Source organism: Trachurus trachurus, assembly GCF_905171665.1.
Source record: "Trachurus trachurus genome assembly, chromosome: 4".
NCBI lineage: Eukaryota > Metazoa > Chordata > Actinopteri > Carangiformes > Carangidae > Trachurus > Trachurus trachurus.
The window spans coordinates 15,570,178-15,589,001 of NC_139898.1; the positions used below are offsets into that span (position 1 = coordinate 15,570,178).

An 18,824-nucleotide genomic window follows, 5' to 3' on the forward strand; every position below is an offset into this window, starting at 1 on the left:
CACTTTTTTGATAATCAAATATCCGTTTGCCTTTTCTCTGTCCTCTTTTCTTTCTCTCAGATGTAGAAAATATAAAAATGAAAAACTTTAATTTGTGGCTGTTTTCCCCCCAATACAACAAAACCCTGTCCTGTGTGCTTGTCCCTGTACTCTGAGGACAAATAAACTATCCATCTATATTCAATCATATCCAAACGGTAATGCACATACATACACAAGCTTACATGTATTCTCAAGGACATGCATGTACATTTTCTGTACACACACCCTCTACCAGCAAAGCACCACCTTAAAAGAAAGAGTGAATCTATACCAAGAACACTGACATTCAATACATCAATGAAGTTAAATCAAATTAAAATCAATTAACATTTTAACACACTGGCACAAACAATGTGAAATCTAACTTTTGACAGCCAGGGTTATCCAGAGGACACAGGATGGTTCCAAGCTGTGCCAAGTCCATTTATAGTTATACCCGCGAGTTATACCCACGATTCATTTGTGGGCTGCAGCACTGTGTCAGAGAGCTCCTGCCGGATAAAGGTTGCTTGTAACGAGTGGCTGTATAAGGAAACCAAAGATATTTTTTGTAACAAGATGCACAGCTCTTGCACAAGGATGTAGTTGTGAGAAAAGAGAGCAAAGTGTGAGTTCTGTCAGTGAGTTAGACATTTTCCATAGTGGAGATGGAAAACTGTGAGTAAACATTGGGAGTGAAGGTGGAATATATTTGAAGAGGTCAGACAAAAAGACCATTTTATTGCTAGGAAATGTATGAAGTCTCTGAGACACTGGCCTATTAATAAACTTAGTCATAATAAACTTTGCCATTATTCAACGATTAGACAGAAAGTACCTTATTCTGTTGCTCGACTTGGTCGACTGATGTAGGAAACCAGCATTATCACAAAATGTAACACAACTAATAAATAACCACTTTTTACGTTTTTATTTCACATCATGTAGAATGACAGATTTTTGAGTTGGTTTGTTTTTTAAATCATTTCAGCCTGGCAACAACCTGTAGATGTGCTGCACAGTGATTTCCACTAGTATGTAGTAATAACATTGAAAAACATGTGTCTAATTTTCAAACTGTCCGCCATGGCCACACACTGTTTAACATACTTTTAGAGATAATTCATATTGCGCTTTAAAATTATACCTTACTTACTTCAACAAACACATCTAAGCTGAAATTTTACATCACATTGAACAGGGAGTCGTAAGGTGTTATTAGGTTGCTTATTTACACACACACAGCAGATGTAGAGCAACATTAGCTTCACACTGGAGTCATATCTCTGGCCACCTGATGAATACAAATCCAATATTCACTCACCGGTTAGCTCTGATTTGATCTCTACCAACTCCTGAGGGGAATATCTAGCTCTTTAGCTGCTATGTGCTGCACAGTGTTCACAAGTCAGTTGCTAACTTTGTCGCCAGCCACATACAAGGGTTATGAGAGAGGTGACAGAAACAGTTAAGAAACAGAAACAGTCAAGGTGTTGGCAATAACCAACAAGAACCACAACTATGAGCTCAAAGTTGCTCAGAAGAAGAACTGAGTCAGGTGATTATTCTATCAGCACTTCATTTCTCATTCATTGTGTAATCCCACTGTCTGTCAATGTAAAATATTGATTACAGGCACTTAAAGTGATGATGATGTCAAAGATTCAAACAATCTAGATATCAGCTTACTTCATTGGAGACGTCCACCACAAGATTGTCTTCACTCTTGTCTCCATCACTGTCCTGAGGATCAAATAAGACATAAGAAGGGGAAAACATAGGATTTTAGCTCCATGTCTCTCTCTGCCATCCACACAGACATTCATTGTACTCTGTGTGTGCACAGACAACTTTAATAATACAGAAGAAAACACACAGAGACACACAAGTGCACCCACAGGTCAATATATCAATATTATTGGCTATTCTTTGCCTCCGTCCATTGTCTGTCCACCATGCAACATTTAACACTGGGATACTGTATACCATATATTCTTAGCAAACATCTCCCTCATACAAAAACTATTTCGATCCACCTTTTCTTTCATTCACACACGCTCACTTAAACGCTCTCTCACACACACACACATGCACACACACACACACTGGTCTCCGTCTAGCCATTTCTCTCTACCTCTCTCTTTTTCTCTTTCCTTTTTTTTCTGGGGTGAGAACGATGGCACTTAGTCACCATGGCAACAGCGCTTTGATGTGATCATGGCCTGATATTCCTATTGACATCAGTGTGGAGTGACATCAGTACCTAATTATACAGAGCCAAAACAGGGCTATGTCTACAGCCTATTCCTAGAACAAAAATACAGAAAGAGACACAGAGAGAGACAGAGAGAGAGATGAATGGAAAAGAGACAGAGAAAAAAGTAAGAGGAGAAAGAGAGAAAATGAGAAATGAAATAAATACGAAAAGAAAACAGTGAAAAGACAGAGAGTGAGAGGAAAAAATAAGGAAACTGAGACACAGCGATAAAGAGACAGAGAGATATAGGAGAGCTAAAGGCAAGCAGAGAGAAATGGAAGCTGTAATGTGGCTCGACAGACAGAAAGAGGAAAAACATTCAGAAAGTGGAAACTATCTGTGCTTGTTCTCACTCCGAACTAATGGGAAGATTTGGATGCCAAACTGATTTAGCTGGAGGCCGTCTTGCACAGACAGACTCATGGTGTCAATCAATCCTCCAGACTGCAAACACACAGCCATCTAATTCATTACAGCTATCTGCCTTGGCCATCTCTCCTCTGACATTACATCGCCTCTGGCTCCCTGCTCTTCCCCATTGGAGCCATCCAAACCAAACAAGACTCTAATTGGCCGCAGGGCCCCGACCCTCGTGTGGCCTATATTGTCATATAAAATATCACATGTGCACATGCGCACACACATGCACACAAACAAATGCAATTCATTATGTCTTTAGAGTGCATATGTGACTTTCTGGGAATTATATAGTACTAGCATTTGATTTCAATCATGTGCTGCATGTTCAAATGTTTATTGTTTACTCATTTGTCATCTTTATCCTTAATCTTTATATCCAATAGTTCTTTACAGTTCAGCTTATCTCATAAACAAATCTTACAGAAGATAAAGACACACGCAAATACATACGTAGGAGTGTGGCGGGAGAGACTCCTTGTCATCACATCGCCTCCTCTTGGCCTCAGCTCCTCCCTGTGAGGCGGAGTAGCCTCCTGAAGGGCCCTGACGCTCCTCAGTGGGCTGACTGTCTGTCGATGACACTGACTTACTCTGAAGGGACACAGAAATATGAATGCACAATTGTTAACATTTCACAGCAAAGGAGGGCAATGGAAGTTTATCATGATAATAATGATGACTAAGAACACTGTAAAATAATAATTTGATAACATACAATATCACAGTATTTCCTGTCATATGCAATATTGTTATTAAAAAGAAAATTTGCACTGTTGCTAAACCTGGCCCTCATTTTACCGCTTTGCTTACAGTGCAATGTACTTTGAAGTGCTGTTTAGTTGCAGCATTAATTCTGAAACATAAAATACAAATGTGACTATTCAGGACATATTGATACGATATGCAAGCCTAGTTGTAAGTATTGCATAAACACATAAAACACACCCACTTCTGCCACTGCAGGTCACATAAGCTTGGGTAAAGACTAGGAAAGGTGCACTGGGTATGAGCACATTCATAAACAGAAAGCCCCATAAACACAAACACACACACACACACACACACACACACACACACACACACACACACACACTCACGGCAGTGTACAGCACAGGTTAAGACGTAGCCATGGAAGCACACAGGACAGCCTATAAAGCTAATTAGTGCTCTCCCCTGGACACAGCAGTCCTCATGTAAAATATGACTCTCATTATTAGGCAATAAAGCTGTGCAGGCATATTTACAATGCAGCCTGGCCTAGTGCTCAGGACTCGGAAAAGGCGATCAAAGCATTGTGTTGTTGTGTTCAGGCAGGGGCCAGCCAGAGGTTCGTCAAGGGCCACTTGTCATTTTTGGTCCCCATGTGGGGAGCACAAGAACAGTGAGGGTTTAACACACCAATGAGTCACACAGGAAGAAGCCCACGGGGCCGACAGGAAGGAGCACTGGACAGAGGAGAAGAGAAAACACACAATGGACCTCAGTGCAGCTCAACAAACTTCCCTCTCTTCTTTCTTCTCCTCCTCCTCCTCCTCGCTTCTCCTGACTTCCTCTTGCTCCCCCCCCCATTTAAAATTCTAACATCTTTTACTAGTGCAGGGCTGCCAATTGATATGCATCTCTCTCCTGCCTTCTCTCCCTCCCTTACCATACACTGCAATGCTTGGCCAAGTTCAGCCCCAAACCTCAACTCATGAGAAAACTATTTTCCTGGTGCTTAACAATCAGCATTGTGTTTGGCAATTAAATTATGCTAAGGGTTTCATTGCGGCTAGAGAGAGAGGGAGGGAACGTAAAGTCAGTAGCGCTCTTAAATCATTTTCATTTTGCAATAAAAGACTTGCTGGTATTTTTTTTAACAACCTTTCCCTCTCTATTTTTCTTTTCTTTTCCCTTAAGTCTCCCCTTCCTTTTCTGTTTTCACTCTACATCTCTCTCTCTCTCTCTCGTTCTCTTTCTCTCACAGTGTTATCAACAGTTACACTGATGAAGGCCAGCTGTACATTGCAGCCAGTACAGTGAGAAATTGTTCACACAGCTTCCATAAAGAAACACAATCTGCAGAGAGAGAGAGAATAGGATAGCCCATAGACGTCCACTGAATTTCAATCAGCCCATTTGTACCGCATTAATTCTCTGGGTGATTATCAGAGACTTTTAAAGGTGTACAGAAATGGCCGTTTGTCCTGTTTGTCGCGCCGAGTTGTCACGAGCTGCAACACGAGTTTACCCGAGTGAGGAAAACGAATTTGATTGGTCGTTATCGAGCGGGCGGGACATTCAAAGCTTGGGGCGAGCCCGAGCTCCGTGTGTGTGTGCGTGTCTCAGACGTTTGAATGACGGATGACGGATCCAATATCAATGGCTGGTGAATCGTGTACAGGCTGACGTATAATCCGTGCGCCTGCATTATCCAATGCGAAAAAAAAAATACACACTTTCCTCCCGGATTTACTCAAAAATAGAATTTTGCACAAAGTTTGGCCTACAACGTCTGAAAGATGAGTTATCACATTAATTTTATGACCCAAAGTGGGCTCAAATTCAATTTTCTTTTCTGTACACCTTTAACTACTGTGCAAAGAAATTTGTGGCAGGCAAGATGAACATTTGTATACTTTTCATGTTTCACGACATGTTACATTTAGTCAATTCCTCTCAGGATAGATTTGTTTTTATTAGTTCCTTAATTATGATAACCTGAGACACCGTCATCGCTGTCTTATGACTTCAACTTCAACCACCATTAAGGCTTCCAACTTGTAATTTGATTTAGTGGCTTACAAAACTGTTCTACAAAAGCCTTGCCTCAAAGAAAGTTAATAAGTTAGTAGTTTCCGAGAGTGCAATAAACACAAGGCTGTAAAGGCAGAGGATTGAGAAAATGTTCAACATGTTTTTGTTTGATCAAATAGAATAGATTTGCAACCAAAAAAGAGATTTGAGAGCAAAAGAGAATAAGTGGCAATCAAAACAAAAAAACTTAAGAGCGAAACAGGATAGGTTGCAATTGCAAAGAAAAATGTTTTGAGAGCATATTTCTCCAACTTCAATTAAAACTTCTGTAGTATAGAAGCTGAAACACGCGAGCGCGAGTGTAAAACCTTTAAAGACAGCAGCTAAAATGAAAGATTTCTTCTCAAACTTATTTTGATTATGCACGTGAAAAACAATAATCTATAAGCAGTGTTGGGCAACTTATTCTTGAAAAACCCGGGGCCACAGCTGCCCGCCTGCAGTGGAGGCCCGTCATAAGATGGCCGAGGCAGACTGGGCATCTCAGCCTCGCGGACCTCTGCGGTCCTGGTGCACCACAGGTCAATGAGACCGAGACGCCCAATCTGACTTGCAACTTTTGAACTAGCAGGCAAAGAGGACTGATTTTCTAGCAAAAGTTTTTAACTTGCAAGCAAAGAGCACTGATTTATAAGCAAAATAATCATATGTTTTTACTTACAAACATTAGTTTTGAAGTTGAAGAAATATGCTCTCAAAACATTTTTTTGCACCCTATTCTGTTTCTCTCTCAATTCGTTTTTTTTTTTTTTTTTTTTTTGATTGCCACTTATTCTCTTTTTCTCTCAAATCTCTTTTTTGGTTGCAAATCTATTCTATTTGACTGAATAATAAAGAGACAAATGTCTCTCCATAACGTGTGACTTACTTTATGTTGTATTTATGTCAAATTTGTCTTGAGCTTGTGTTTACTATAGACATTATTTTAGGCATCGCACAGCTAAAGAAAAATGAATGATGACAAAAAAACAAGAATGTCATGGTGAGGGAACCAAAGAGGCTAACTTATGTCTGTGTTTTAGGACAAACTCCTGCAATTTTCATTAGAGCATATGTGGTCTGCGAAAGCATTTTCTTCTAGAGGTGCAGCAACACTAAAACATTATAAAGCTTAGCACAGAAACATGCACAGGAGGTTAGTCACTAATGGACAGTGCACACTGTTCATCCATTCCACATTAACAATATTTTGGTTTAGTGGGACAGCGGTTTCACATCACTATAAGAATTAACACCTTATATTGACTATGGACACTGCAAATTGGACACTGTTAGGAATCTTCAAGTTGCTTTTCAGTGGAACTACCTCTTAGGGAATACCTGCTCTGGTCTATATCTTATGTGAACAATCTATATTTATTATTCTGATCAAGAGTTGATTTTTTTTTCCCACAGACACTAACTGGAGGGTTTGGGGCAGCATTTGGCATTAACTGCATTTTAATCCTTTCATTTGTTCTGTAAGTCTTGTAGATTACCAGAACATTTGTGATGCTGATAAACAAACACTTGCTTGTTCATCCATTTACTCAGTTTGTTCTTTCTTCCAGATAACAGCGAAATGCTATGAGCTCAGATGTTAGTGTGATGTAGAAAACCTTGAGAAGCTCAAGGTTGATAGTGCTGAGCAGCTATTGTGCTGGTGTTGAGCTGTGCTAGTCCTGGCTGAGCTCCAGCAATACACAGCCTTTTTAGAGGCCACTTTACAGTGTGTCTCCATTTCCCTCAGTTTATCACTGTCACACATACAGACACGCATGCACGCACGCACACACACAGAGTGAGAGAGAGAAATGTGGGCGCACACAAACAAACACACACACATACACACACACAGAAATTTGGGTGTACACAGCACTTATATCAATGTACACACATACAGAATTACTCACCCTGCTGGGTGCTCCCTCTGGGATGTGGTGGAGAGAGGGAAGGAAAGAGAACAGAGTAGTAGAGAAAAGGGAGAGCAGAAGAGGAGAAAGGCAAAAACAAAGAAAGAAAGTTTGACGTCAGTCCTGATAATAATAACAACAGTCCCCAGTCAGCCAAGGTTAGACTGCTTCTCTCTAATAAAGACACAGACCCGCTATTGTGCTTGATTCCGGTGTCCTCTCCCCTCTCTATCTCTCCCTCTCTCTGTTCTCCAACCAGACAAAGCTCGCTGTCTTTCCCCTGCTGCCTCTTTCAACGCTCACTATCTTTTCACTCATTCTTTGTCTCGTATGTAGCAACAGAAACACACAGCTGCAGACATGCATAAGCCCTCACACAGATGCTTAATACACCAATATGAACACATTGATCTCTCTATCTCTCTCTCCTTCGACTCTCACACGTTCCTGCTTTTTTTCCATTCTAGCTCTCAGTTTATTCATGAGAAAGTCTCTCTTGGCTCAATGCCTGAAACAGAGCGCAAAGATAAGATATTCTATCGGGGTGAATGAAAGTTCATTGGGAGAAAGCATTTCTCCTGCACTTGCACAAACACTGTGAATAAGTCTGTGCGTATTATGACAGCAATCTAAGGAAGGAAGTTCAAATTCAGTCCAAAAGGTGTGCTGCTGTACAAATTACAAGAAGGCTGCCCGCCACAACTCATGTATAGTGTTAGTCTGCATTTATCTGGTCTAAAATTGTAAAATCATCTATTTTTATTCTTTATTTTTGCTTCTACAGCTGTTTCTGTGTCAGAGTTTATGTTACTGCTGCTTTGTGCCAATCCCAGCATTAAATAAATCCAACCATAATAATACACACATGTACCTGCAGAAATACAATCATTTCACAAATAAAAAAGACAGTTATTGAATGTGTTATATCTGTTAGTTTTATTAAGATTCCCTGAGTCTATTACTCTACAGTACATCACTTGTATGGAACTTGATAAACACCTTCTCAAAATGTTCAATGGTGTAATTGATTTTCAATAATGAAACATTTTGTGTAGGCTGAAAGAAAACCAACAACACAGATTTTCACTGGGGAAAAACTAGGTATCCTGTGATTTAGGGCTGCATTTGAACTGCCCAGCTCATATCCTGTTATAAATACTCCAATTATAAATTCTCCAATACCAATCAGAATACTCTTTCTATAAACTTTGATTTGCCTTTCAGCCATGGCTGTAGTGCCCTCTAGATGAAGATTGGTTGATCGTTTAAAGTTTTTTAATATATATATTTTTTTATTAATAGTTGGATTTTATTTCTCATCTTGAGAGATTAAATGTCATTGTTTTGTTTTTTACTGTTGTTAATCCTGAAATTGGCTCTCTATGATCAGCATGTCAGAACATTAATTCCTCATTTTAGGAATAAATTATAGATTAAAGGTCAACAGTCCATTACCTCGTAGATGTTCAGGGTCAAGGTGGTTGCGCTCATCTTTGGATGCAAGGTGGGCGGAGACCCCCAGGGCCCCAGTCAAGGCCAGGAGCCCTGAGCCACCGGCGCCCAGGGACAGGCCTGATGGGTGTGGCGTCAGAGGGATGCCAGGGGCGTGGTGAGACAGGTGTTGGAGCTGCTGCTGCTGTGGCCACAGGGAGAAGAGGGAACGGGGAGGGAGGGGTTGGGGAGGGATGGTGCCACACAGGAGGGGGTAGGTGGTTAGAAAGGATAGGGTAAAAAAAAGGATAGAAAACAAGCAAGAGACAAAGAACAAAGGGAAAAGAAGGAGAAAGTTAGGGGAAGTGGGGGTTGGAAAATTGGAGGTGAGAGAGACAGGAGGAGCAGAGAAGGTGAATATAATGAAATCCACATGGAGAGCTCAAGAGTGAGATAGAGATAGATAGGATGTGGAAGAGATTAGTGGATTAAAGAGGTGAGACAGACGGACACCAAGGACGAGAAAGACGGAAGGAGAAGGAAGGAAGACGGATATTGAATAATCAGAATACATAGGAAAAGGAGGGGAAGCAGGGATGGAAACCCATAAGTGAGAGAAAGCAGCAAAGAGAGTAAGAAGAGTGAAGCAATGAATGAGATTTATTATGAAAGGAGGAAGAGGAAAAGAGAGAAGTGGCCAAGAAAATGTTTGAGTCAGAGAGTGAACGATGGGTAGGAAGAGAAGGAAATTGTGGTGGAAGCAGGGAAAAGTGAAGAAGAATTAAATGAACAGGAGGGTGAATATAGGGAGAGGGTAAATTAGTGCAGGGAGGAGAGTGTGTAGTACACAGAGCAAAAGATAAGACAGAGCAAAAACAATGGGAGAGGAGATATGAGGACAGGACCAGAGAGAGAGAGGGAGAAAATGATAAAAGATTACAAAAGGAGGGGTGAGAATATCCAGACAGAGAATGGAGAGGAACAGAGGCAGAGAAAGAGGAGAAAGAGAAAGGCAAGGATAGAGAGAGTCGAGAGAAAAGAAGAGAGCGGCTACAGATAAAGAAAGGCCATTATCCTGAGGGGAGCATTATGATGCGTTTTCATGTGTTGTTTTGTCAGGCTTGTGTGTTAAACACACACACAGATACACACACACACACGCACACACACACACACCTTAGTGATGGCAGTGTTTGTAGTGCTGGGAGGAACGAAGGGCTTTAAGTAGACAGTAATGTGATCAGTGCTCTGACAAGCTCTGGAAAGCCCCATCTACTGTGACACTTGGGAGCATCACTGTGTCTGTACGTGTGTACATATAAAGACATACAATATGTGCACACAGGATGAGTATCATATGCTGGTGACCAGGAGATCATGCACTATTAAATATGAGTATACAGTAGATTTGAGCACTGTCATTAGCATTAATTGATTATTGATTTCTGTCTCTTATAAAACCAATAATGCTTAAAAACCATACCAAACCATTTTTCTATGCTAATTGTTACTGATTTCAACAGCTTCATAAATCCCTGCTCCTCAGCTAACTTAGCTGGAGTAGTGATTCATTATATCTTGGTATGTTCAGTTACATCCTTCAAAATTAATTACATCAAATAAATTTGTCAAACAAGAGGCAACATTGCAGTGTTTCTGCCAGGAATTATTCATCGGGTTTATACAACGGGAACATACCACACACTTTGGAAGAGACGCATCTTATTTTCACAGGTTGACTCACTCAGTCAACATAAATACTGAAGATGTGCCTACACGAATAATAATAAAATAATAAAAATGATTAACTGTCTGATTAATTGTGATGAATTAACCATGTTAATTCATAGCATCTTATCAAAGGTTCTTGGAAAAAAACACCAAAACTTGAGTTATGTACATAAATGCCTCACCTACCTGATACTCAATTTTTTTAATCTACATATTTATAGACCAGTATTGAAATCATGTCATCAGCTGTTCTCTATAGTGAACAAGGTTATTTAATGTGTGTGTTTGTGTTGTCATGACGAATGGAGGTGACTCACCCCGATGATGGCGTTGAGTTCTGCCATGGTGACCTGCTTGGCTCTCTCCACTGCTTGGACCACCTGTTGCTGGTGCTACACACACATACACACACAGTGTACAATGTGAATATTCATTACCACAGGAAGCAAGTCAGATGAGTCCATGAGTACATACAGTACATAAAATATACAGTATATTGCGTACAGTCAGTTATTACGCAGCAGGAACCTTTACTTTAACCAAAAGTGTTAGAACAACCAAACTCAGCTCGTGTAGTGTGTATGTAAAAACATCTGGATTGAGCAACCATGTGTACACAACAGATACAAAAATCACACTAATATAAAAATGACACAGGTAGAAATACACACACACACTGGTCAAACACACACATGTACAAATAAATACAAATACATCCACACTCTATAGGAAACTAGGAAACTTTCCGTTTACACAAAATCCTAACGTAATCAGTCACAAATGCAAATGTGCATGTGTGCAACAGCATACACACACACACGTGCATGCACATGTGCACACTGAGTCAATATTGTTTAAACTGACCGAGCTCTGACCTTCCTGTGTCCAAGGATGCACACTCACACTCACAGGCATAGACATGAAGTGTCTGCAGATTTGTACACTCACACATGCAGCTGATAAACAGTAGTACAAGCACAGTTGAATGATATAGATATTATACCAAGTGTTGCCTCTTATTTAATCTGTTTTGTAATCATCAAACCCAAATCACATCATTATACATATATTTCTTTCCAATAATCCTGCTCATCCTTCTTATTTAGGTTGTATTAAGCAGATGTAAATTAAAATATACAGTAACTTAAATATACAGTAACTGTTAGTAGAAGTCAAGCCCGCTTGCCGAAATGGTGATAATGTGCAGAATGTGGTAAGAGAGAGCTTTATTTAATTCAAAGATAATTGGATCTAGATGTTCTGAAAACAAAAGCATGTATTACTCTCAAAGGCTTCTTTATGAAACCCCATACAGTTAAATAAGTAGTCCTTTATCATTCTCAGGAACATGATACCTCGGGGAATGGGTTCATTATCAGTACCTCTTGATCTCACACTTTGGCACAGCACAAACACAAAGGACCACCATAGGATGCATGTTGCACCATGAGACATTATTAGTGCCACAAAGATTAGCCGATAATCAGCTGATGTGTTGGTCCTCTTTCTTGCTGCAAAAATAAACTATGATGAGGCTGTTTGATTGACAATGGCATGATATTGCTTGAGAGGTTTCATTAATCTGATTGCACAAGACACAAATCAATCTCTCATTCTGGTCCCTTTGTGCTCCCACTTTTATTTTGTGCCAACATTATGCACACAAAATGCTTATCAACAAATAGAAGTGAGTGAGCTGAATTTCCTTTCTGCTAATCTAAACACAGTTTAGTGCCATACTGAACATAATGTATGTTTATTTTTCTGTTTACATTTCTATTTTATAATTACCCAGATACTTGGGGGGTTGAACTATGATGAAAAGCTATCAAGAGATTGATTGATTTGCTTCTCAAACAGGGGGTGATTTATTGCAGCAGCTAGCAATAAAATGGGTTGAAATGGTGAAAGCTAATGAGCTGTTTTGTCATTAATATGCAAAACCACTTAATATTCAAAAGATTCTTATCAATAAAAAAGTCAATATGGTATCAACTAGTGCGTATTTGATACCTAAAATGTAATCTACTGGCATTTGAGTTTGCACATTTCATTCAAATTGAGCACATTTACTATGACAGCACTTGATGCACACATGTTTTTCTCAGTAAAATAGAAACTCTTGGTTTTCTATTTTCTTTTAAACATGACCTGCTATATTTGACATAATCCAATTTATTTATTGCTCTGGTTGCAAAGAGCCTGTTGTATGCATAGTCCCCCCCTGACTTTGTGTGTGTGTATTTTTGCGTATTTGTGTGCACGTGTGTCTGGCAGTGGTGACACTTACCTCTTGAGAGAGGAAAGGGATGATCTGAGCACAGATGGCACTGAGACGCTTGACAATCTCTGCCTGTGATGGAAAGGGAGAGAAAAGGAGAGGGAGAGACAGAAGGGGAGAGAAAGGGATATATAATCATGTTGCATACCATAAGATAATGCGCACACAATGAGCACAGACCATATGATGCACCTCTACATCACATTAAGCCACATTAAAAACATCTTTCTTAATGAGCGAGGGTTTCTGCGAGTGACAACTCCATGAGACTGAGAGGAGGGAAATGTGGGAGTGAGCGGCAGGAGAGGCGGACGGATGGAGGGAGCATTAGAGCTCCAGTCATCATCTGGTCTTTTAGCACCATCACACTCTCATTTAGCTCGGCCCCGTGCTCTCTCATTGCTTCAGTCTTCATCTACAAAAAACACATGAGGAGACTTTTTCTCCCGGGCCCTCCACCTGTCACAGCCGGCTACTAAGTGCGCTTATGTTTGTCCATTTCCTAAAACTTGCAAAAATCTATGAAAACACTTTGTCTTGGACTGGAAATGGTGAATAACGTCTTGCTCTCAGGTCCCGTCCCCCCCCCATCCAACACACATTCACACAACATGCACACGTGGCAAACCTAGTAGCCATCCGCAGAACACAGCTGGCTGCACACACAATACAAGCACACACACGAACACATAAAGACATAAGCACACACTGTCTCTCCCTGTCACACACACACTCGCGTGCACACACACACTGAACCTCTGCGGTGTGTCTAATTCTATCTGTCTGAGTGCCCTCAGCCTCATTTTGTTCTCTTCTTCACTCAGCCGTTCTCTCTTTTTCTACAACAGCTCTCACACTGAGCCATTATTACCCTATTCATCCTCTTCCTCCCACCCCCCCTCCTCTCATCTCCCTCCCCTCCCTTGCTCGCTTTGTCTCGTTTTCTCCTATCTTTCTATTTTGCTATATTATTCTCTTTCCCTTCCCTCGTTTTAATTTATCCTCCCTCTTTTCCCTCAGCAGCCCTTGTTCCTCTTCTAACATCAGTCGCTTTCTTCAGTTTTTTTTCTTTGTTACTTTGCTGTCACACATTACCTCGGACAAACTCGTATTTTTTTCACTCTTTCCTCCATCTATCCTGCTTTCTCCCTCTGTATCCCTCTATCTTCCCTAACACATGTTCCTGGCACTTGAACATACTGAGGAGGATGAGAGAAAGACAGCAAAAGGGGGCAAAGGAGGGCAATGCAGTGGCTGACAGGGCTGGATGCGCCATCACACACACAAACACACACACACAAGCAGCCAACCTGTCAGTTATAGCCCGTCTCATCATGACTTCATAAACTAGCTATCACAGACACGGAGCTCTGTTACAAGGACAGACAAACCGTCAGCGCATCATACATGTGTCAGTGTATGTGTGTGTATGTCTGGCAGTTGTGCATAAAGTCTGCTATGTATTTGTAATATGAGTGCACACGCCTGTGTGTCTGCTGACCATGCAGAAGGAAATGAGAGCAAGAGAAAGAGAATATGTTGTTTTTTCCTCAACAACTGGAAATAGATTTTTATGTTTGTGACATCCTGTCATCATTGCAACACTACTTTAACTTCAGGTTTCCATATGAACCCATTACAATAATGATCTTGCATGCAATTAGTATCCTTGAATCCCAGGTTGGTCTGCATGGTTATACTTCATGCTGCTTTGCTCCGATCTCTACTAGATCACAGCTGGAAATGATATCAGGCACAAGGCACTCACATGATTGGCAGCCTGCGTACAGTCACATTGTAATTCTTGACAATGATAATCGTCAATGGTGCACGTGGCTCAGTTGGTTTTGTTAACAGGTAGCTTTCACACACGGATCTGTTTCCCTGTTTGACTTCACCTGAACTTCCAGCCTTGGAATTGAGAAAGGATCTCCTATCTGTCCACTGTTTCCACAATCTGCTAACAGTTTAATCAGCAACTTGCAAAACCTTGATAGTTTTTCAGGATCACTTGACTCAATGTACATGAAATGAAACTGGTTTTCCTAAAAAAGGACAGAAGGTTCACTGTTGATGACAAATTAACCTAAATGCAAAGTATCTACGGTAATTGCAGGGACAAAGGGTCAAAATTTTATAAATACACTGTTCATTTTGCCACTTTACCTTTGATTCACTTAAAAAAAGCTGTTCTTCTTTATTTTGAACCAACAGATCTCTCAGTTTTATCTCTTCAGCTACACCAGATTGCCTCCCACTCCATAACAGGTTATCCTCAGGCCACAGTTCAATTCAGATGACCTGGCTCAGTTTTGGCCGGATAAAAACCAATCTGACAGGACTGATGCTGGGACCATATGTCAGAACTGAGCAGACTGTGACAGAACTGACCTCAACATGTTCGGTCTATGAAGCTGCTTTCATTTACTCTTTCTAAAGAGGCTGAGACTTTGATGTAAAGCTATATAAAACAAACTTAACCAAGCAGATATAAATACAAGGAGGTGAAATCAACAGTGCAAAGGAAATAGACCTTTTGCTCAAAAACTAAAACACCAAAAAACAAGAGCAAAAAAGCCTATATACAGTAGAGATAAAAATCTACCATTTTACAAAGTGTTCACAGCTAAAACAGGATCCAAGCACAAAACAATTTCACTATGCAGTGCTTAATTGATAGATATTGGTTAATGGAGCTCCATGGGAGTCTTACACTTCTGTGTTTCATATAAATGTTTAGTAAGGAACATACAAGGGACTGCTTCGATTTAACCTCCTTTGAAATACTATGACCTGGGCAAATGAGAATATGCACCGGCTCACAAGGGACCATGAAATCTACCTAAAACTGCATAAAACTCTTAGATTTGTTCAACACCATTAATAGTCACCCTTTCATATTACATCATTTATTACTTCCCTTCATATCATCATTGTTGTTATTGTTGTTGTTGTTATTATTGTTAACAAAAATAGAGATTACTTCAAGTTGAACCAAAGAAACAAGGATCATGGTACAGTATGTTGCTTCATAATGGCAAAATGTTGTCTATAAGTCATCTTCTGCAACACAACAGCAACCCACCGACCCCACGCCCTGGCTGCGAGGCACTGGATGTTGTTATGAGTGCAAGCTGCCAATCAGCCGATGGGTTTTACAAAAGAGTGAAAGTGAGCTGGGCTGAAGCCGGCCGAGTCGGGCCAGGTGTCAGAAACAACACGGCACAGTCTCATTTCACAGCCCTGCCAAAACGCAGCCACCAAGGAGTACTGGCAAAGCCTGGCCCGATGGAGGGATGAAGGGATGGAGGGATGAATGGATGGTGTAGATACAAAGGAAGAGAGGGGGCTGGTCAATAAACACTTGAGGGCAGATACACTGCCAACTGGCAGAAGGCCAGAGAGAGAGCGGCAGTGAAAGAGAGAGGCTTTACGTGAAAGAGAAATAAAACGTAGGTGAGAGAGAAAACCCAACAGCTTTTCATATAGAATAGCAAAAATTCCCCAAATCATTCTTCAAAACAAAGAGAGATAGATGGATGGAAACACGGAAGACAAGGAGGAAGGAGGAATAAGCTGCAGGACAAGGACAGCTTGTTCCAGAGGCTGTCGGATCCTGAGGGACACACACACAAACACATACACACACACACACACACACACACACACACAGTGGCAGCACGCACAGGCTTGTCATCTCGTCAGATCATTGAAAGGATGATAATTTCAACCAGCAAAACGTTTATATGATCACAGTGTCTTGTTTCTACATAATGATACAACCTGGGCTCTGTGAAAATCTAACACACACACACACACACACACACAAACACACACACAATCAGTATGACACGCCATACAATATTTATATATTTTGTGTTGACTTACCTTGGTCAAGTCAAGTGAAAAATCGATTTACAATTAAAAACAACAATAATACTAAAAGAAGTAAGCTCACATACAGCACATGTCCATTCTTGAACGAACAAACTCATTTTGAGCTCAACTTAATCTTGCAGCAGTAACTGTATATTGCACATTGTGACGCTATTGTGTTGACAAAATCTGTCTAGAGACAGACACACAGACAGAAAGGCACCTACTAAAGCACTTAAAACCACCTCTTTAGGTCGCAACAGTACAGTAGGTGACTCCAGGAACCACATTCTGCCAAGATGACACACAACCACACGCAGACACACATGCACATGCACCACACACAAGGTGAAAACAATACCAGCCATGCTGTCGTGGCTGGTAACAATCACTTAAGAGACAAGACCCGGCAGAGAACACAATCAAGCAACTAGATCTCTACAGCTTGGCAGCAGTAGAAAGTGGAGCAGAGTTCAACTCTGTGCAAATTCGGTATAGTTACAGTAAAGTCTATTGAAGGACAGGTGTGATCACTTCATGCTGCTCGGTTGTACAACACATTTTGATTTCTGCTCCTTCGTCTGTTTCTAAAGGTCAGACAGACTGGCTGTTGCTTCAGACTCCTTCCCTTACAGCACCATGTGCCAATATCAAGTAAACGTGTTAGTATGTTATGGAAAATAACATTTTATACCACAGTAAATATATTCTACAATAATCCCTAATACATTTACTGTATTAATAGTATAAATAATCTACTATTGACTGTAGTTAGAATAGTATCAAGGCAAAACACAAGAGCTCTATTTAAATTGCAGGGAGCCAACCAAGGAAAATGGCTCATATACAGGGAGTTGCAGTCTGTGCTGAAAGAATGGGTGCTGAATTTTCAAGATCCAAAGAGACCTATGAATTTTACTATTACTGCAGTAACTGGCCAACCATAAATAATGTAGCTAATATTATGCAGACAAAAGAAGAAAAAAAAACCTTTGTCTGAGTTTATTGTCGCGAACATTTTAAATATACAGTAAGGGTCATACTTTGTGTCGATGCAATTTTTTTTTTCTTGACCCCACATTTTACACCTGCATTCACCTGTCAACCAGGAGGAAAACCATCACAGTACGAGAGGCAGCAGTACCAATTTCTACACCACAACTTAGAGTAGCTCACTGGGCCAGGATGCAGTGCAAAGACAATAGTTGTGCTTTTGCATGAGAGCCATAATTCTCTATTTTTCTTGACTGAAAAACTCATTCTCCTGCACTTATTTTACAATTGCTCTCACTATTGCTACTACTCTCTCTCTCTCTCTGCACCCACATGTTTAACCCATAGCACTAATGCAACACATTCCCTGCCTGTTTTGTGAAGGCCTTCTTCTGGGAAATGAAGTAAATGACTAACTGACGTGGAAACAGACGAGAGAGGTGGATAGATAAGGAGGTGGGCACACTACAAAAGAAAATAAAAACACTGGCTCACCAAACAAGCCATCACAGACTGATGGCATGATGGTGTATCTGCATGTGGAACTTCTCCTCAAATAATGAGGCAGCGTCTGACTGTTCTGACAAAGACAAAGATCGTTTTAGAGGAAGCGGGTCTTGCTGGAGACGTATCTTCCCACCAGCTGTTTCACTTTCTTATGCCTGCAATGACAAGGCATTGTGTAACTGCAGCTTATTGGCAAGTCGGTCAAAGGTAAAAACACACAATGCCTTCTAACGAAGACCAGAAATGCAGACACACACTGGGGTGAATTAACAAAAAAAAGGGGGAAAAAAAGAAAGAAAGAAAAACAAGCTCACGTTTTCCTTGTACACATTTACTCCTGACACTTAACTGAACTTGAACGGGAACAACAGGGGAAGCCACATCACTGTGAAAGATCAGCATTGTATTTGGTCTCCCAGTATGTCGGCGACAACAGTGACCACGTTCATCTTGCCAATAAAGCTTGGTGAATTTGAATGTGATGAGTGTGGGTTGAGATTGGCACGGGAGGAGGGAGACGGTGCCCAGTGTGCTTGGGCACTGCCAGCTGTGCCAGCCTCTGAGTCCCACTATGGTTGAGTGAGCCAGCTTTATAGGGAACTCTGTGGTGTGTGTGTGC

The 18,824-nt window shown here is 40.8% G+C and overlaps 1 protein-coding gene across 1 annotated transcript in view; it reads right to left on the minus strand.

The window, feature by feature from the left end:
• tle2b (TLE family member 2, transcriptional corepressor b) overlaps positions 1-18,824 on the minus strand; it is a 70,980-nt gene that overhangs the window by 10,740 nt on the left and 41,416 nt on the right. The window contains exons 5-10 of the mRNA XM_083970390.1: positions 12,839-12,901; positions 10,866-10,940; positions 8,842-9,022; positions 7,387-7,403; positions 3,149-3,289; positions 1,711-1,764 (exon numbers count right to left, since the gene is read on the minus strand). Of these exons, the coding sequence (XP_083826516.1) occupies positions 1,711-1,764; positions 3,149-3,289; positions 7,387-7,403; positions 8,842-9,022; positions 10,866-10,940; positions 12,839-12,901 (531 nt within the window). The remainder of the gene's footprint in view (positions 1-1,710; positions 1,765-3,148; positions 3,290-7,386; positions 7,404-8,841; positions 9,023-10,865; positions 10,941-12,838; positions 12,902-18,824) is intronic.